This window comes from Plectropomus leopardus, chromosome 3 (assembly GCF_026936395.1).
Source record: "Plectropomus leopardus strain MGB_pleo_1.0 chromosome 3, ASM2693639v1, whole genome shotgun sequence".
NCBI lineage: Eukaryota > Metazoa > Chordata > Actinopteri > Perciformes > Serranidae > Plectropomus > Plectropomus leopardus.
Window position 1 is genome coordinate 12,824,575 of NC_142178.1, and position 21,344 is coordinate 12,845,918.

At 39.6% G+C, this 21,344-nt stretch overlaps 2 protein-coding genes across 4 annotated transcripts in view; both read left to right on the top strand.

Moving 5' to 3' along the window:
• The window catches only part of prkcaa (protein kinase C, alpha, a), a 192,285-nt gene extending 177,837 nt beyond the window's left edge, over positions 1-14,448 (top strand). For all 3 annotated transcript variants that reach the window (XM_088075654.1, XM_088075653.1, XM_042484741.2), the window contains one exon: positions 7,319-14,448. In XM_088075654.1, the coding sequence (XP_087931780.1) occupies positions 7,319-7,483 (165 nt within the window). In that variant the 3' untranslated portion in view covers positions 7,484-14,448. The remainder of the gene's footprint in view (positions 1-7,318) is intronic.
• Positions 14,449-15,103: 655 nt separating this feature from the next.
• LOC121942496 (voltage-dependent calcium channel gamma-5 subunit) overlaps positions 15,104-21,344 on the top strand; it is a 69,292-nt gene continuing 63,051 nt past the window's right edge. The window contains exons 1-3 of the mRNA XM_088075656.1: positions 15,104-15,250; positions 15,903-16,899; positions 18,506-19,054. The gene's annotated coding sequence lies outside the window, so the exon portion shown is untranslated. The remainder of the gene's footprint in view (positions 15,251-15,902; positions 16,900-18,505; positions 19,055-21,344) is intronic.

The following is a 21,344-nucleotide window of genomic DNA, read 5'->3' on the forward strand; positions in this document are numbered from 1 at the left end:
TTGGTTTTTATATCACAAATTATTGCAGAAATTCAATAGTTAATCCAGATTAATTGCATTTTTAATTAGGTTTTCAATTCCATTATTTTGCATTTCAAAACAGTTTTGAAGTCCTTATGACATAACAAGGTAAAGCAATTTTTACCAGTCTTGATAAGGAATCAAATGACAACAAAAAACTGCATGGCACTAATATAAAACAGGCATGTTAGTAAAGGGGAGATTTGTGGGTACCCATAGAACCCGTTTTCATACAGATATCTTGAGGTCAGAGGTCAAGGGACACCTGTGAAGAGACCATATCGTTTTTACATCGTCCAAATTTTGCCTAACTTTGAAGTGCTATTTATCCCCCTTCCTAGCAAGCTAACATGGCATTGTTAGTGCCGCTGGATTCATTGGGTCTTTTTTCATATGATACCAGTATGATCACTCTTGGTTTAAAACACAGCCCAGTAATGTCTTTTAAAGACGGCAATATTGGCCTGAGAGTAATGGGATTAACAAAAAAAAAAACACTTTATGTACGGACGTGTGATATCTCAGGAACACCTTGAGGGAATTTCTTTAAATTTGGCACAAACATCCACTTGGAAACAACAATAAACTGATTAGATTTTGGTAGTCAAAGCTAAAAGTAAAGGGGACCTTGCATCCATCTTGTTCTCATCAGACTGGATATATTGTCAAGAATTACTATAAACATAGTAATCTCTCATCGACTTCAGTTTCATTTTTGGCTGGTAGGTATAACATGAACACATCCAAATGCTACAACAGTTGGGTTCCGTTGGGTTCAGACTTCCACGTTTTCACAGAAATGGATGGTAATCCAGTTGTGGAGGTAATTCTAGTTTTTACTTTCAACACTCAGTACCCTGAAAAGTAATAAAACATGCTAAGTCCCACAACCTTTCTGTTAAGGCCCTGACACACCAAGCAGATGTTTGGCCAGTCGGCCTTCATAGCCAGTGGTTATTTAATGTTGATTTGATTTGTTCAGGGCTTAAAAAAGAAAAAAAGGCTTGGACCAGAATATATAAATAAATCTAAATGAAGCATGTTTTCCAAAATAATGTCCAAAGACTCAGCATTGTCAGTCTGGCAGCTGAAGCTCCATCCAGCATATGCCTTGCTTTATACACAGGTAGGACTATCACTTGAGAGCAGAAGCCTGGTGTCGCAAGGTGTAACTGTTCTGTGATCCAAAAAAGGCACATCTTGGTGCTGGCAATTGTCGGTGGAGGTCAGAGTGGAAAATGTGTCTCTTCACTTGAGCGAGATAGTCAGTGATGGATAGAAGAAGACAAGGATATGGGGACACACAGGAGTTGAAGGATGCTGGAGATTACCCATCAGGTTTCTGCTGTGTGGGAACAAGAGAGTACATTCAGAGACAACACACACACAAACACACACACACACACACAAACACACACAAACACACACACACACACACACACACACACACACACCTCAAAGTGTATGTCCTGCCTTCTATCCACTCTGACAGGGTGGTAGTGGCTTGGAGTGGATGTCACCTGTCGGACATTTATAAAACACACAGACACACACTGTAGAAACATCTGTGTCTCATTGTTTTTATGTCCTGCTGTGTTCACTATCCTTAAATCACCTGACATGTGTTGTCTGGCCTTACCAATAAAAAAATAAATTAAAAAAACAGTAGAATGAAATAAATATAGAAATGTCTGTACCTTCATACCACAGCTTGACAAACACAGCCAGACATTCAGAAACACAAACAGACTGACACACAAGCAGTTGTTAGCACACTCATGGATGCACTGACGCTCACATAAAACACAAACATACACACATACACACACACTTACATGTCTTGTATGTGAATGTAGGGCAGCAGTGGATAAGGACAATTAGTCACAAGTTAGTCAAGAGTTTCAAAGCCAGGTCACAGATGGGTTTGAAGTCGTATACCAACAATTGAAACTGATTGGAAAGGACTGAAAAATAATGAAGTTATGTCTCATGACATCTATAAAAACTGCCTTTTCACGCTTTCTTCCAAAACAAATCTTCTCAAGCTGTGGATAAGAGGAGGTCTAACATGGAGATTGCTGTTTTCCCGTACTAGATCAAACTCTGTGTGAGTGACTGTTAACTCTAAAGCTCGGCATACACAATGCTATTTTAGCCTGTTTCTGACCCGATTTTTGAGCCGTACGACCAAATTTCATCTGTCAGCTGTCTGGTGTTTGGATGAATTCTTGACATGTCTAAAATTTTGGTGTGCAGTCATCATGGTCTTGCACAGTTGAAGCAAAGTTACGAGTTGATTCTTCCATGTTAGTGACTTTTTTCTCACTTCGCCTGTGGGATGTGGCAAACAGACCATCTGAAAGTGCAATGGCCTCATGACGTGTCACATGGACAGAAAATATAGAGGCCAGGTTGGTTTGTGGTAACAGCATATATACTTCTTTGAAGCTTCTTCCTCCTCAAGACCGACACGCCCAAGAGTAACATTGGCAAAAATGCATTATTGTGAAATGTACTAGTGTGTCATAAAAGACCTCTGCTAGTAAACAAATGTCTGTCTGCCTTTCAAAGCATTCGAACAAATCTTAAGTGACAACTGTCAAAGACCAGAACGGTCACCAGGCCGTCTTATTGTGTTTTACACATATAGTGTGAGAACATCAATAGTGAACTTTGGCTTTATGTAGCATACAATTTACTTGTATAGTAGGAGCTGAAATTAAACAACATTTTTGAAATCGTTCAGTGTATGACCACCTTTAAAGAGTGGAGGCAATCATTGGTGTTCAGTCAGTAATAATATCAGTTATCATCAAGAAAAGGGACAGATGTTTGAGAATATCTGACTTTTTAATCCTTCACACTGTTTCTTAGTAATACCTGCAACTTTGAAGCAATGTTTGATGAAATATTGCCTTTGCAGTGACAGCAACAGTTTGACTTTTATGCACTAATGTTGATGTCTATGGCAACAGTGCCAAAGGTGCTGTCCTCCTCCATCCTCCTCTCTTTCTATTCAAGCTCTCCCTGTGTCAGAGCCCTTCGGCATTTGGCTGCACAGAGTCGGCTATTCTCACTGCCAGCTGCAGATCAGTTGCTCCTAAAGGGAAAGTGAATGCTTATTAAGTAGGGGTGTGAATCTTTCAGTATCTCATGATTCAATTTGATTTCGATTTCAATGTCAATTTCAATTCTTGGGGTCACGATTCAATTCAGAATTGATTCTCAATTCAAAACAATTTCCGATTCAAAATCAATTCCCGATTCAAAATATAGGACGTATAATTTCAGGATCTACTCCAGTCTGTTTTGCCAGTGGCATATTATGTTATGAAAGGAAAGTGTGTATGAAATTATGGAGGTTTTATTATGTACAAGCTTTTTTGTTGTAGAAAACCTTTCTCCCAAGTGTTATTCTAGTTGTATAATAACTATAGTTATTATAGTTCAAAAAATGGACACACTTTTTTCGAAAAAGTCCCATTCCATATTCTGTGCTATTCTGCAAAGCAGCTCCTATCTGTGATGCTGCAGAGGGCCACATCACACTCCTGACACTTCAGAGAGGGGCCTGGTTTTCCTGCCTGCTCTGCCTGCAGTGAACACAGAGTTTACATCCATATGAGGCCCTGCTGCTTGTTAGACTGTCTCCTGATTTACCCTTATCTCATTATTATCATTATTATTATTATTAGTAGTAGTATTATTATTAGTATTAGTATTAGTATTAGTATTAGTATTAGTATTAGTATTATAAGGGCTACCAGTGTTTATTCTAATGCACGAGGCGCTACCAATAACACAGAGCGATAGATACGGTAGGATTTGGCCAATCACAGTGCAGTTTGCTCCAGATGACGTATGGTGTACGTAGGCGGATACAAAGCGCAGGGCCGTCTTCCGATTGGTCGACAAGACCGAAACAAACCTCTGACCTCTCCAAAGGAACTCTGGGAAACCAATATGGCGTTTAGCATCGATGCTAATGTACTTTTATCATCGAAATATGGATAAAATATATACGGAAGACACCCAATATCGGATATATCATTATGGATCTATTGAACAAGCTCCCTTAAAAACACCTGAATTCCCAGGCTGGATACTGAGGCTTCTGAAAGAGCTACGATGCGGATCCTTCTGAACGGCACAGCCGGCAGCTTTCACCGGGAGAAACAAGTAAGACGATCCGACAAACGGTCTCAAAATTATCAAGACAATTTTAGAGGGTTAAGAATATAATCGATGTTTAGGATTTTCTTTATCCATTCTGAATCGTCAAAAACGAGAATCGGGATTCTTATGTGAATCGATTTTCCCCACCCCTAATGTAAGGTGCCGCACTGGGTTTTAGTGTAAAGTATGATTACGTTTGTGTATTATTGTGTGTATTATTGTGTGTTTTGCAAGTGCATGCATCACTGATGAGGATAGAGAGGGATGTAAAGTATGGCCCCTGTCTCTTTCTTACTCGCTCGCTCTTTCTCTTGTACGCTGCTTCATTTCTTCTTGGTCTTATTCCAGTAGAGATGATCGAATAAATGAATAAAAACCTTATGAGTTTCTTTTCTTTATAATAGTGTTACAAACCATTTTATTGAGTCTTAGCAACCTAACTGTTAAACTTAGTCTAAGATTTTTTGTTGCTTTATCAAGAGTAATACATTCTTATGATGCATTTATTAACATTGAACTGCAGCCACTGGCTCTAAAGCAAAATAAGTGCCTTTTGATATGCACTTTGATGAATGTCGCTAGACGTTTAAAGTACAATGCTGATGCAGAGTTGCATTTGAATCAAACACTTTAACCAGGTATGGCTTGTCAATCATGACAAATGGACCTATCTTGTTACTTCTCTTTTAAAAATAAAAATGGTAGGAAGGCATTAGAGCTGGGTAAGAGTACCTGATACTGTGCCAAGTATTATTAAAACTTTTCCTCCTTTTGCACCTTGATCCAAAAAAAAAAAAAGAAAAAACTCCACTATTTGTATGGTTTCGCCCACAGCCAGCAAGGTTTGAATGTGATTGAATGCAACATTTGATTTGTTCACTGCCTCAGGAACTTTAACAAAGGCAGTCTGCGGTGTGGTGAAGTACAGTGGAGTTTATTTGGCAGAGTTGACAGTTCAGCTTTCCAAGATGCCACCAAATCGTTCAAAAGTATTTGTTGCAGTTAAAGTAGTTAATGCTTCAATTTGCATAATTAGGTAGAGAAAAAGGGGATCATGGGAAGTACTCTACTGGTATAGGTATCACCTAAAGGGTTCTGGTAATGGTACCATATGGTATTAGAATTTTTCAGACAATACCTGATCCTAGTCGGTACTAAGACACACTGGCGTTGTTTTTGTTAGAGAGTGCCCTTCTGAGGAGATCATCCATAAAAGCTAATCCTTAGAAGATACAGATGGCCCCAAGTGGCAGGAGCACGATCTCTGCATGCAGATATACAGCACCATAAATGAGATTAGCTTGGAAAGAGGTGAAGCGGTTGGTTTCCATGTTCTTTGGTCTTCTGGTCATGATAGAAATGGTGATTAGATAAAAAAGCCTAAAGACTTTGGTGTAGTGTTTTAACAGGATCTGGTTGTGTGAGCATCAGCATTTCAGATGACTGAGCCTCGCGAGATGTTCTCTCACTCTGGTTTGAGTAAATAAGTCACGCAAATGCAAATGTCAGTCATCTCAGATAACTTCAATATTGAACTGTTACTTGATTGTCATGGAAACAGTACATACCTGCATTACACTATTTCAACTACACTGAAAAGACTGTCTTTTATCATAAAAGTGCATGTTAAGTTTGATATGTTTCAGTCAGGGGGAATATCATTACCGCAACAAAATGAGATGCATGAGCATGAACATGTACGGCTTTACTTTGCTAAGAAATCCTCATTAGTGCAGGTTCACTCTCCGTGTGACATGATGTGTTTCCATATCTTTGATTTCATTTGATTATCTTCTCATCACACAAAAATGGAAAACACGTTTGATGTCTTCTGTGAAACACTGACGGAAAGAAGGAATCACATCATTCTTCTGTAATGCAGCACCTTCATCTGCAGAAATAAAGGCGCTGCATCACAACAGGTTACGAGGTCAGAACAAATAAAACATGCCTTGTTGCAGAGGTCCTGAAACCGTTTCCTCTCATAGAATCAATCCTGGGCTTTTGTTTACTGGAAACTGTGTTGCTGTTCCACAGCTGTGTCGATGTGGCTTTGGTATTCAGAAGGGTGCATTGCGATTCAGGTGAATGAGATGTAGAGCATGTAATCTGATGTTGTTAACCCATTACCGCATGTAGAAGAGGGATGAGGCAGGGATCAGGTGTGAAATGTTCCTCATTTTTATGTAGGCCGGGGGAACCAGGTGAAAATGCCTTTTAGTTAGTCAACAGGTTGATGTGGGAGACATCAGAAATGTTGCTTGTTGTAATTGTCCATGCACACTGTTGAGTTGCCCAGCCCGGTGTGATTTTAGTAAAGTCAGTGGTGATGACAATGATATGGTGGTACTGAGGGTCAAAACACGACGTTTCACAAAACACAACAACATTTTAGAAAATACAACCACATTTCATTAAACGTGACATTTCAGAAAACGTAACTACAATTCAAAAAACACAACCACATTTCAGAAAACAAAGCTACAATTCAGAGAACACATTTTTCAAAATACTAGATTTCACAAAACACAACCGCATTTTACAAAACATAACAAAATTGCAGAAAACAAAACTACAATTTGACAAAATACATTTCACAAAACACAACCGCATTTTACAAAACAAAACTACATTTCAGAAAACACATTTCAAAAAACAAATAATTTCACAAAACACAACATTTCACACAAAGTGATAACATTTCAGAAACACAACCACATTTCACAACACACAACATTTCAGGAAATATATTTCACATAACATGTTGTTGTGCTCTGTGAAATGTTTTTTTTTTGGTCATTTTTGTAAAATGTTGTTAAGATTTCTGATATGTCATGTTTTGACCATCAGGGACATCGTTAAATGGTCCTGACTGATGATGCTTGATGATGATGCGTGTCCTGTGCTTTGGGCTAATTTGTGAAAAGTTCCAAAACCTTGAAAGAAATTCTGCTGCTGAACGTCTCTTGCCTTCACAGAATGGCCATGCGCTCACACACACATTTCAGCCAGCGCTCCAGTTTCCCCATGTCTGTTCCATCTTGTCAGTCTGCTTGCACTGTTTGTTATTCTACATTCCTTATGTCTAAACATGTCCTCCTTCTGTGTCTCTTTTCTACAGTGTGGCAAAGGAGCAGAGAACTTTGACAAGTTCTTCACACGCACCCAGCCCCAGCTGACACCGCCGGATGAGCTGGTTATCGCCAACATCGATCAGGCTGAGTTTTCAGGGTTCTCTTTCATCAACCCACAGTTTGTACACCCGTCACTCATGAACAGCGTATGAGACGGATGGGGAAGCATCCCTGAAGAACCTCCCTGCTCACTGCCACCCTCTCAAAGCAACCGCCAACCTAACATATGACCACAATGTGATCAAGGCCCCCGTAAACCTTTATGTGTTGGAATTATTCGCAAGCAGCATTCTGGGACATGCATGTTTGTCCTGTACAATATATTTGACAGCATAAATTCTAAAGATCAAGTTCTCGGCCATCAAAAGAAATAATTTCCTTTAGAATAATGATGAGCATGTACTGCAGATAAGGATGTCCCTCTTTACCGAGGCAATTAGTATTGAAGGTTTACCATAACTGGAGGCACTGAGACAGAACCTTCACCTACAATCACATTTAATTGATTCTGGAAAAGGTTTTCATGCTTAGAAATGGATAAACATTATGGTCTACAGATCTAGTCGGTGGGTCATAGTTTGTTTCCATGTAGATAATTATCACAGTAAACCATAGTTATTATGTGGTGACTTGAGAAACACTCACATAAGGCAGCGTAGACTATAGCCAAATATGAAGGACAGGCGGTGCAGGCATTAAAACAGAACCTTGTGAGTCAACGTTTCCTGTATCATGTTTACATTTTTTTCCCCTTTTTTAATTCATGGTTGACGGTATAAAATTCTATTTTAGTCCGATTTGATACTAGCCGGTCTCAACTTCCCGTGTGCGTAGCAATTCAACTAAAAATGCACAGTTAGATAATGTGCAGCCTGTAAAACCGCAAGTACGTGAGACATAAAGGTATGAAAGTGTGTCAGAGTTGGTTCCAATTTGTCATAACTTAGTTTCTTAGCTTAACTGCTATTGTGCTGTTTCACCTGCTTTTAGGGCTGGGCAATGAGGAAAAAATCAAATATCATTATGTTTTTGACCAAATACTTTGATGTTGATATTAGCAATGATACTTCAGGGTTGACTATTGGTTGCCTGATATCAGATAAAATTGATACAGTCAGCTTGTTAAAATCTGCTTCTATCTTCAGTCTGACATTGCTTCCACTCCAACCAGTTAGGGTATTAAGTCCACATTGCTGCATAGCCATGCCACCCTCCTGTTTGGTCGGGGTTTTAAGAGAAACTACAATGTTGGCCGATATTATGAAGACATGTCGCAGTTAACTCAAACTAACTGGAGTTGGCAGATTTAAAGGTCTGGACCCCGGCAAGAATATTGGTGCTTTCATAAAATATGTACAGAGTGAGACTTTTGATGCATAATCATGAGTAATGAAAATATAATGAATATAAATTTGGTTAAAGCAAATAATAAAACAGCTATAGCACTCTGGTAAGTTCATCATTTTACTGTAATGCAGCCATTAAAACTCGGAAAAGACAACATGTATGATATCGAAGATCTAAGACGGTATCTAGTGTCATATCACAATATCTGTATAATATCAATATATTGCCCAGCCCTACCTGCTTGTAAAAGTAATGATTCACGCACCTATTTTCTAGCCCTGCTTGAGCTGCAGATTGTATACTTCCCTTGTTAGTAAATTTGTGGACACTATGTGGACACACAGTAATCAGTTTAGTATGTGGGCAGTGGTAGGACATTCTTATATCTACCTTAGAATAAAAAAATCAAACCTAAAACGTTTACAGTTTCTCATGATATAACATTAGTCAGTGTTAACCACTGTCTCTGTCCCATGCTACGCCCATATCTACAAAACCTCCCGTTGGTCATAAATGTCTCAGAAAATCGAACCACATTTTGATAAACTGTTTGTTTTTTGGAAATAATACTATGTCATTGTGTATTAACCATTTAATGTTATACTGCATACAGTATCATGCCCTTGAGCGTAGATGAAACACATTAGTTTTTTTTAGAGGCAGAAGTTGCAAATCAACAGGAGCATTTCTTCTGCCAAAGCTTTGTTGTCCTCAGAACAAAACTCATCCCTCATTAGGAGTATGTCGACACAATCATTATGCGTTAAATCACCTTTTTCAGCATCCCTTTTCATTTATTTAATGTCTTTAAAAATAGATTCATTTTTACTCTCATTTCCTTTTGTGATCTCATACATTTTTTTCCATTAGATCAGATTCATATTTTAAAGCATCTACTATCAGTGCATAACTCCTTTGTAAATAATCATGAGTTATTTAAAAAGAGTATAGCAAGTTACAGTTTTTATACCAACACCTGAATGTGCTTTTATTACATTAATTATATAAACCAATATTTGTATGTGGAAAAAAAGAAAGGAAAAAAAGAGAAAAAAAAATCAACAGCTAAGAAAGTAACCCAGTACAGATCAACTTTGTAACAGCTGGACTCTTTACCAGAGTCCAGATTTATCAAGTTGGGAAATATATCTGTTCTGCTTGTTTTGGCAGATTTATCAAGACTTTTATTTTCTTTATTCATATTCAATGACTGCAAATTGTGTGTTGACTGAATGTGTGTCTGGCTGTTGACTGTCCCTCTGTATCTGCATGCTCTTGGTAGGCATCATTCATGCACGTGATCTGCTAAAGGCTGCATGCTGATTATAAAACAAGTAAAAGTACGGCCTGAAAAGTGATACTCCGCTCAAAATCTAACTTGAGAGGTAAGAATTACCCGTTGTGGTCTTGAAAGTTTGTATCAGTTTTGTCCTTCTTGAAGAATAATGGCCATGGTTATCTTAAATTCATGTAAGTATGAATAGATTCCAACAGTGAAAACTCTTCACTGAAGGTTTCCCCCCAAAAACAGTGTCAAACTTGCTGGATTTTTTTTTTCCAACTTAAACTTTCCGTCTCTATCCTCACACATGACAAATTAACCCATCTGCAGCTTGTGGGTCTTATCTAACCTGCATGCAGAAGGTAAATGACTCTCAAAAGAAAAAAGTTTAAGGTGGACCATCGCTGTAAGCAAAGCTCTAGACTGACCACAGTTAACGTGGCTATTCCACATCACAGTCTGAAACCTTAAAGTGTGTCTTTGTCATTTTCCAACCTGGACCCTATTTCTTCATGTTTTTGTTTCTAAGTGACTGCTGCTAAACAGCAATTTTTCAATTTGGCCCAGTATTGAGAGAGAGGGCTGCAACCACACAACGGGCCACAGTGTAACCAGAGCAATTGTACGCTGTCACTGTATCTCCTTTAAATGTGGTTATTTTTGCCACAGACAAGCTCAGATTGTTATTATAAGTGCCTGAAGTGTATCTTTACCTTTAACTTGATCCAGTCAGATCGTTATTGTGTCTAGGTCTCGCTCAAGGAGCAGTCTCATTGCTTCATAACAATGACGGTAACATGAATCAAAGGGAATAGTGTGTTCAGAGTACAGAAAGTTTTGCTCAGTGTTATCTAAAAGATTTTCAATGTTGCATTTCCAGCGTTTTCTTTCTGCAATAAGTCACATCTCATGAGATTTCAGAATGAGACTTCTCCATATGTGAGACTTGGGCAGAATAACAGACTAAGAGACACTTCACACAATTAAAATAATGTAATCCTGACTGTAGAATAGATAACCACTTTTAATGGACACACAGTGATGTTGCACAATTGCTTTGTTTGGTTATATTGTGGGCGTTACGTGGCTGCAGCACTCTGTCTTAATACTGAACCAGTCTGAAAAATTAATGTTCGCATCAGTCACAGAGACACAAAAACATGGGAAAATAGGGTCCTGGTTGAAAAATGACAAAGCCACCCTTAAAGAGTTCTGATCTTAGACCAGCTAGACTCTTCAAGGGGTCAATCACAAGTGAAGTTTCAATGACGCAGTCTTGCTACAGTAATGAAACACCATAGTCCTAATGCTCGGGCAGATTTGCAAACCATGTGTGAAAGCAAGAGTAAAGAACAATAGTGATTTTGCCAAAAGAATGCAGATTGTGGGGGCTCTAAGACATAGAGTAGACATTTAGTTTATTCATCTGAATAGATACTTTTTAAAAGCCTTTCCTGAGATATAGACCCTGGTTCTAGATCAGTACACTTTTCTGTAGAAGCTTGATATGAATATACATTATGGCCCCCTGGTTCCTTCTGCCTTTACCTTTTTAGGGTGATGTGGAACACTGAATCCAGATCTGTGGTGAGTTGTGATTTAAACGCACTACTCGTTGCTAGACCAGTGGGACCACTTGCTTTTCAGTGTCTCATGAATGGGCTTCATGTTATAATGTTAATGTTGTGTTTTGGTCACTTTGTAAAGATTTGTTTTTGTTTTTTTTTTCTTTTTAGCTTTTGCTGTTGTCAGTTGCTGCAGTGTTGTCAGTTTTATTTCTTGACCTTCTGCTCAGAAATTCAGGAATGTTTCAAAGGATATATCACTTTAGAAAACTCATATCTGACTGATTTAGGAACTATTGAAGCGTTTGTAAGATTTTTCTCCATGTTTTTCTAAGACGTGTGCTCTCCTGCCATGTTTCCTGTAGTATATAACCTTTTGCATGTGCCAAACCTGGAAAAAATGCCAGAACCCGACAATAGCAGCGTTGCACTAGCTGTATTCACATGGATGACTTCCTCTTTGTGGCAGCTTCTCCCTGTGCGGGCCGAGACCTGCCTGAAGCCACACCTGTTGTACACTCTGTTGGCCACATAACATATAGCATGCTGCCATGAGTATACTAGTGCACTTTGTGTCAGTTCGCTTTACGATGCCAGTCAGTTTGATAAAAGACTCATCAGACATGGCACTAGATTTTCCTGCCTGTGTAGCCTTGGGCAGAAATGTGTCTGAAAAAAAAAAAAAACATTTCAACTTGTGGAGCATTTTGATTTAACATCTGCGGTGAATTTCACAGAAGTAAGAGAAAATATCCCTTGTACATACTCGGAGTTTACTCAGCAACAGTCTTGTCCGAGCCTCTGCACCTCTGTATGTGCTGGCTTGATAGATCCATCCCTTTAATAGAATCTCTGACTACTTGCTTCCCAAACTTCTTTCTTCTTAATAATGTTTTTGAAAAGTCACAGTCAGTGTGGGCATGAAAAAATGATTTCTTACTCTCCCCTCGTGTGCCTTTCCTAACTCAGACATTTATACTGTACATCTTCTTCTTAACCCTGTGATGGCAGCGTCAGCACCTAGAGTCCGGCCAGTTAATTTGGCCCGATTCTGGGTCGTCATCCATTCTAAGTCTCTGCAAAGTTTGCCAACCGGACACGGCCCGACTTATTTGTTCCGGCAGTTTGGGCCGATGCTGCACAGGTTCATTTTTGATAATGGCCCGAGAATGGCAGTGTTGACAGGCGGAACTGGGCCACTTTATTGGGCCTGATTCTAGGGCGTCATTTATTTCAAGTTTCAGCCACGTCAGGCAACTGGGCACGGCCCAACCTATTTCTTTTGGCATGCAGAGTTCGGGCCAATGCTGGGTCAGGTAGATTTTGATAATGATGCAGTAACGGCAGTGTCAGCAACTGGAATCGGGCCACTTTATTTTGCCTGATTCTGGGGTGTCATTCATCCCAAGTTTTAGCAAAGTCAGGCAACCGGACGCGACCCAGCTTATTTCTTCCATACCCAGTTTGGGCAAATGCTGGTCCAGGTCATATCTACCTACATCTACCTGGGAATCTTCATCATTCTTGCTCTGATCTAAACTCTCTACTCCCTGTTTACTGCATACCTTAACTCCCCTCACTCTATTTTTTATTGTCAGACTAGCTTAGTGAAGTTAAGTAATTCTTTTGATTTTATTTGACACCGTGTTAGTGTTTCAGCAGGTCTTGCAAATGAATGTGAATAAAAGGAGAGAAAAAAAAGGAAAAAAAAACTGTACGCTTTGTTCACATAAATGTTCATCATCTGGCCTAAACATCACAAATTTTAGAGCATTTAGTTTTCGCCAAAAACCTTTACAGTCAAAATGAAACTCACCCTCCCGTGTCTGCTTGCTTCATCTTTACCTCCCTGTGCCTATAAATGACTGAATGATGCAGTGAGTTAATTAATATCTGTATTGACGATATCAAAGGATGATCTTCGGGGAGTGAGGAAACAATGAACGGGTGATTGATGGGGTTTATAGTTCAGTGAACAAAAGGATAGATGATGATGGCTTGTTTGAAGGACGACCCCTGTGCCTCGTCACATTGAACCTCCCCTCCCTCATCGCCTCTTGTACGCCTCTCGTTCTTTCCGCCTGTTTCTTCTTCCTCAGTGCCTGGGCCAAGTCAATCCATCATCTTATCGACAGCGTGCTGGTCCTTTCACCCTTTAAATCCCGTCAGGTCAGGAAAGCAGTTCACTTTTTCTTGTGCTCTTAACTCAAACACAGTTGGCATCAGTTCCACCCTTACCTTCTATCTACTGGTTTCCGCCAATGCATCATGGGAAAGGAGTTTTACCTTGTTTACTGTCTGTTTGATGTTGTCACATTTTATTTTATTTAAATTTTTTAATGGCCAGGAGATAACAGTGTCACTTTCTGGTGTAAAGATTTTATCTGAAATTAGAGGTTTTAAGAGAGAGGTCTGGCTTTTTTTTCTTTTCTTTTTTCTTTTCTTTTTTTTCATTTGGCAGTTCTTACAATACTACCTTCCTGTTTCCTGCTTTAGATGAATCTTGTGTAACGTCTTTCTTTTTGTGGGTAGTCATTAATCTCTAATGTGTCCTGTCCGCTGTGTAATGAGAATTGAGGTGAGCCGCCATCTTTTTGGCCGTACCAGAGCACAGGATCAACGATGTGCAGGAATGCCTTATCCCTTAACCCACACAGTAACACCGTCTCTAACTCTCCTCTCTTTGTTCATTTATTCTCTCAGTAGCCCTGTCCTTGTACATATGACTTACAGTAGATATCTACATAGACTGTAAAAGAAAGAATATATTGTATTTTGCAAAATAGTGTATGTTTGTTTTCTTCCCCTGTCAGCCTGAAACCTTTAAAATGAGTCTGAGCTATTTACCTTGTAATTGATTGTGTCATTTGTACCTAATGTATGATAATGACTTAATGCAAATAAAAAAGGAAAATGAGATACATCCTTTTGCAAATGAGTTTTTTTTTCTTCATCTTTTTCAATGCTTCTGCACTGGTGATAGTCTTGGCTGGAGGAATTGTGGTTTTGGGTTGTCCATCTGTCCGTACTTCTGTCCGTACGTCCTTGTGTTCTTCATACTCTTTAACGCCTTGGGGGATTTTCTTTAAATGTGGCACAACAGACAATAAACTGATTAGATTTTGGTGCTCGTGGGTCAAAGGTTAAGGTTGTTTTGACCATTGCTGTTGTGGAAATCTTGTGAATGTGATGTCTCAAGAATGCCTTGAGGGAAATCATTAACATTTGGCACCAACATCCACACAGACTCAAGGATGACCTGATTAGATTATGTTGGCTGGGAAGAGGAGCCTTCTGTGTTCCAGTACACCTTATCTCAGCAGAGGTAACCTTCCTTATTTTCCTAACACTGTGTTTGCAATTGTAAATATGTGACTGAATATGTGATCTCTTTTGTCAAACTCACTCAGTACACTCTAGGTGTCTGAATTCTGTCCTTTCAGCTGAGACAGATTGACTCTGTTAAACCCTTCTTTTTTATTCTCTTTCATCACTTCATTAAAATATACAAGAGACAGCTACTTTTGTTTCCTTTAAATAGACATACAGTAATTTCAACCACAAACTTGACGACGAGGATGGCATTAGACGGCTGATCTGGACTCCGTTGGAAGACAGAGGTTGACCAAGACAGAGAGATTCCTCGCTGCGGATGGGAAGCTGTCACCAGCAGGGACCTGGTCAACGCTCGAATCCTGGGATATTGGGAATAAAGAACTTACACGGTAAGAAGTGAATAAATACATTCTCATAAATAATTTCAGAAGAGGTTACAGAGTTGATCAAAGTGCACTAAGGTTGAAAAACTGTAAAATCTCACACAAGGACGGTAGTGTAGACAAAAGTGTCTTGATTATTTCGTAGTGTTCCACTCAGTTTTGGTGTATTCGCCTAACAAGTGGACCATTATTTAAAAACCCAAGAGACAAACAAATAGAGATTAGGTAAAAGTCAGAGTAAAGAGAAATCTGGTGGGACACTTTTTCTGTACTCCTTCCACCAGTTATAAATGTATCTATCAAAACATATATCAAATATCTGTGGTTCAATTTGATAAGTGGGTTGAAATGGGCTTCCCAGCGACAGGAAGCTACAGCCAGAATCAGTTGGACCAGCTTAAGGCATGCTTGAAGACGTGGGAGCAGAGAGATGCAGAGGAACATGCAGCCATGTCCAGACGAGAGCAAAAGATAAATAAGCCACTCGCGGCAGACTGCCTAATTCTTTTTACACAGCCTATGCTTTCCAAAGTTGAGAGAACGGGAAAGAGTTAAAGCAGAGCAACAAGATAGATGAAAAAAAAGATAAACTGGATAATACACAAGAACAAACTAACATGTTTTCTTTTTACTTCTTTGTCTGTTCTCAAATCACAAGAACCATTCTGGCTGGACCCTGATCCGGACTCCGAAAAGAAGAGAAAATCCCACATCCCATGTCAGACTGAAAGCAGGAGGAGGGGGGCGGACCCCAGTGACGGAGCAGCCTGCAGCACATACACACATTATATTGGGTGAGTCACAATCTCAGACTGATTATGACAGAATAGTGAATGCCACTGAATACACTGAAGCTAAGATTAAAATGACCAAACCTGAACAGCCTGCAATTGTATTGTACAATGATAAACATGAAGGATTTAGAAAATTGCCAGAGTAAACTTTAAGCACAGCAGTAAATTATGTAATCTCAGCTGATTGAGGAGCTACATTATCTGTCCTAAAAGCATCAACATTACCAAATCCACCAAACAAGAGTGGCAGATATTACATATTATTTCTATGATGGAACCCTACACCCAAACCTTCATCACGCACACTTGCTGACACCATGACAAAACACTTTTTTTTGTTATCTGAACATTGTCCCATTAACTTGATAGGGAGCAATCTAATGTGCCATTTAGGTATTGTGTTAACTTCACGATTAGAACACTGCCTGTGAACACACAAATGGTGAAATGCAGTCCAAACTCAGTCCTCACACACACATCACAATGGTCTCTTGTCCTCACAGAATCAGGTGAATGCTGAGTTTCTAAAAATAGCGCACACGCAGCACCCAAGGAACCTGTTACATGCAGACAGACTGATGACACTGCACATCACATGTATCTGAAAGTTTTGAGAAAGTATGGTGTAAATCAGGAAGTAGAAAGGTTGTGTAAACATGTTTTCTGGACAAAGGAGGCTGCCGCTGTTTTCTGTATCTCTGTCTCAGAATAAGCTGTATGGAGCTCCGTGTCCACACGTGTCGCCGGCCAAGCCTGCTGGATGACAGTGGAAGGATTTGGAAATATGGGTCCACACTCAAATGTAGCTGACTGACTTCAGTCCCACGGATTGGGATCCCACAAAGCTGTGCAGCAAAAGGGGTGATGTATTCACTGCCTTAGTTAAGAGAACAACTGAGCTCATTGCTATTGTGAATAGGACACACAGTGTGGTTCAATAATCCACGGTCGACATGGCTGAATTATCCGAGGTGCCATCTGAATTATTGTCAACATGACAGGTGCGACACCCCTGTATGTCACCCAAAGTCTGATTTCTGGCCAAGCATGAAGCAAAAGCCATTTAAACGCAAAGCATTTAAAGGTATTTGATCTATTTTTGATTAATTGTGACAGGATGGAGTAATTTTCCCCTGTCACGACTCTCCTGTGCAATCACCATTTTTACAGTAAAGAAAATTCATGATACTGGCCTGCCAACACAGTTTTGTCCAACATTTACAGGCAGTTAATGCCTCTGTCCATCCATGTGCGTCGTTAATATCAAATCCACACACAATTTTGGTAGTGATTTCACACGAAGCCACACAGTTTGCTGATTTGGCAAATGTGTTTTTCAGTACTCCCATGCACAAAGATCCCCAGTCCTGGTTCATGTTTTCTTTCAAAAACAACATTGACAAGAAAAATTCAGCTTCACCTATTTAGCTCTGGGTTTCTGTGAAAGTTCAGCAATTTCAAACGCAGCATTAAGAGAAAACCTGGTGAGGCCAACTTTGCCAGGTGGAAGTGCATTGCTACATTTTTTTTTTCTGTGATATTATGATCTGTTCACCATTAAAAGAGGCCTGTAAGACAAATACATTAGCACTGTGCTAACACTTGGCCTAATGGTCACAAAACTAGTTTAAGCAAATTGCAATGGGTTCAAGTTCATGATTCCCTCCATGTTGTCTTGCCAGACACACCCACTGAAATTAACCCTTACACTGAAGTGACTTGAAAACACTGATCGCTGTTCTCAAGTCACTCTCCCCTCCACAGTAAAGTGCTCTCTGGTCAAAATCAGGTGCAAAAGGGGGAATGTGTACTGCTATTGACTGGGATTTTTCGGATTTTTCTGTGTTTGCACAAGATTTTTGCAGGAAATGTACAGTTTGTGCAGCCAACAATACATAAACCATTTGACCATTTTATGATGAATGTCATTGAACTAACAAGATGTGAAGGCAATAAATACTGTCTTGTTATTGTTGACATGCTCAGTAAATGGGTTGAAGTTTTTCCCACAGCTAAGCAAGACACCAGCGCAGTGCCAAAAGCACTGCTCACTAAAATAATACCCAGATGAGGTCTTTCAACAATTATCAGTTGTGACAGTGGATCGGTGTTTGTCAGCAAGGCGTTCTCTTAAGTGTTGATCTATTTAGGCTTTAAAATATATATCATTACTGTTCTAATTCATCATCACTGTTCTTATCCAGTGTGCACGGTGCTGTGGAAAATGAAAATTGTACAATCAAGGCCAAACTGGTAAAAGGTTACAATGAAACCGGACTGTCATGAGTTGAAGCACTTCCGCCAGTGCTTTTTTACATGCACACTCGCGTAAGAAAAAACATTGTCTTACCCCTTTTAAAAGCATGTTCAGAGATTTTGGACGCCACCCAAAAAATGAAATAGGTCCAGTTAAGCATTCTATTCCAACTACAAACTTATGTGATAACTGTTTGCTACTACTTCTCAGGTGAAAAGTTATCTCAGCAGCCGCAGCAGTGCATCAGAACCTGAAGCCATTAAAGACCACAGGAGGCATCACTGGAAGCAGACCGTCACCATCCATCCCAGGTGCTCACCGCTGAAACGGCTGTAAAGGTTGCAGGAAAGGCTGCTTGGGTCCACGCCAGCCATTCCAAACTGGTCCCAGAACCATACCACGACACAGGGCCCTCCAATCACCTTCCAAGTACATTAGCTAATGCCCAGAGCAGATTAAAGTCACCGCAACGCATTGAGGATTCTTCAGGAGTGTAGGCGGATCGCTGCTCCTAAGGTGACCAACACACACTCCAGGAAAAGATCTAGGATGACAGTATTGTCATACTGTCTGAGGACACCAACGAAACAACACAATGAGCGAGGGGTGAAATAGCGCTCTCCTCCTACAAGTAGCGTGCCAAGCTACCACCTAAGTGACGGCAGTAGACAACTGTGTCACCAACGAGGGATCAGCGATGGAACCCAGATCCTCCAGACCCTGGCATCCATTCGGCATACCAGGAGGGTGTCATCTCAGGTACTCTTTATCCTTCTTTTTCCTCTTGCAGTAATTATAGTGTTTCCTTCTCATTTTTACCCATGACAGTTACACATCCGCCTCACATAACAACACTGCCTCAACACAGAATACACCAAACAGATCGTGCGGTCGCGCCTCCAAGCTACAACGATAACTGCTGGTGGCAGGTCCTAATCATCATTGTTAGAATTACAGAGGGGATTTGGCACAGTCATCCACCTGGACTCAAGAATAGACTGATTATAATTTAGTAGTTAAAGGTCAAGGTACCTGTGACCACAAAAAACATGTTTTTGGCCATAATTCAAGAATTCAGACTCTAATTCTGACAAAAGTTCACACAAATGTGTAAAAACAAATTAATAAGGTAATTACATTTTTATATCTAAAAGTCATAGTGAAATTATAATGCTCTGCAAAAAACACGTTTCTGACCATTACTCAATGTCATAACTCAGGAACAGAGGGGGAGACATTTAGTTAGATACTGAATTGGTGACACAAATCTTAGGCGCCCACCTTGAAACTCTGCTGATTGTATAGATCTTCTGTGCTGCCGGGAGAAAGATATGTGTGAAGCATCCATGTTTTCACAGACATGGATGTAAACTGTGTAAGGGTACTTTAATTGGTGCAGAGAGGCAAACAACCACACACAACAATATATTGTGGCTTTCCTATGCTACAGTTCGGTGCACGCTTTGTTTCCCCTCAGCTGGGAAAAGGTGCATGTCGATCTATTTTGAGAGATGCATCAGTGTCACCTGTCAGCTTTTCTCATTAAAAATGTTTGCAAAAAACAAAAATAAAACAAGGGCACTGAAAAAAAGTACACACTTATATAATACTTGGCAAAGACACGGAGCAGGACCGCTTGATTTGATTTTTTATGTCGAACAGTATATGCATTCCATTAATAAAACAAATTTTAAACAGTTTTTGTAACACACAAAACTTGAACAGAGAAAGCTGAGCTTTCCCTTGCTTTTACTAGATTTCAACACATCTGTGTGCCGCTCACAGGAGTGGTATGTTGCATGTTCAGTAGTAGGCATATCTCCTCCTACCAGTCTAACTAGTTCAGTTAGGTGTGGGTGTTTAAGCATCATTATGACCATATATAATGATGTAAATATGTGTACGGGGGCATGTAAAAATGTGTTTTTCTATGACTCTACACATATGCAGAGGTGTTGTGGGTTTTCGATCAATTGTGTGCATCTTCTAGGCTTCGTCATTAGTTGGATGGTTGAGCTTGAGTCCTGGTGAAGGCAGACAGGTGTTAGTGATGGAAGACAATGGCGTATAGCACTCACTGCTGTCAGAAGCAGGAGCATCACAGCTTGGGTGCTTGACTGACATGGCAAGAGCTTTGCTACATTTTACTTTAATTTGTGCCATCCTCTTTAAACACGAAGGTTTATCTGAGCCCATTAAAGGGCCCAATTGTCACCTTACTAAATACCCATTACGACTTACAAGAAAAAAAATGCATTAAACAAAAGGTACAGTATAGCCATGAGAATTGCAATGTTTCCCTATAGCAGTAGATACAGATGCGGACAATAGACATTCTGGGCTTAGCCCCAAAATAGGGGTGTCCAGGGAGATTTTTAAAAAATTTTTTTATATTAATATAATTTATAGCGACTATAAAAAGAGCTTTTAAAAGCTATTTGACAAAATACAGCACTTTAAAATCTGTTCATCATTTGGAAAAAACATGATATTTTTGAAAAGCAAAAAAAAATGTAGAGCCTACATTCTATTTTGTACCTAACTATTCTCCAGCTGTCTTCATCATTATAAAACTCTAACTCAACAAACATTGAGGATGACTAATTTTAACTCCTGCTACCTAAAAAGAGGCCAAAATCGTTTGATTGTTACTATTTTCAAGTTACATAACTCTGGCGTAAATAACATTACTAATCCAAAAACCTATTTTTGTTATAGTTACTTTGCTGGCATAGAGTTCACAGAATGACTGTTTAGCTGACAAATCTGATACATTTGAATCCAAGCCATAACAATCTAGGCTTCTCTATTGCAAAATCAAGGATCCCCAGTAAGTAAATGCCTTTAATACTCTGAATTGAAAATGATGCAACAGAACATTTACTCAATTATATTAGCTTTCTTTGGGGGATAACTCCAATAAGAGAGAACATGCAGGGCTGGAGCCCAAGAGGTCCCACTCAGCTCTGCCCCTCATTTTTTTAACATTCTGTTGCTTCCTTTTTCAGAGTATACGATTTACAGGAATAAAAGGGTGCATGAACTTGTT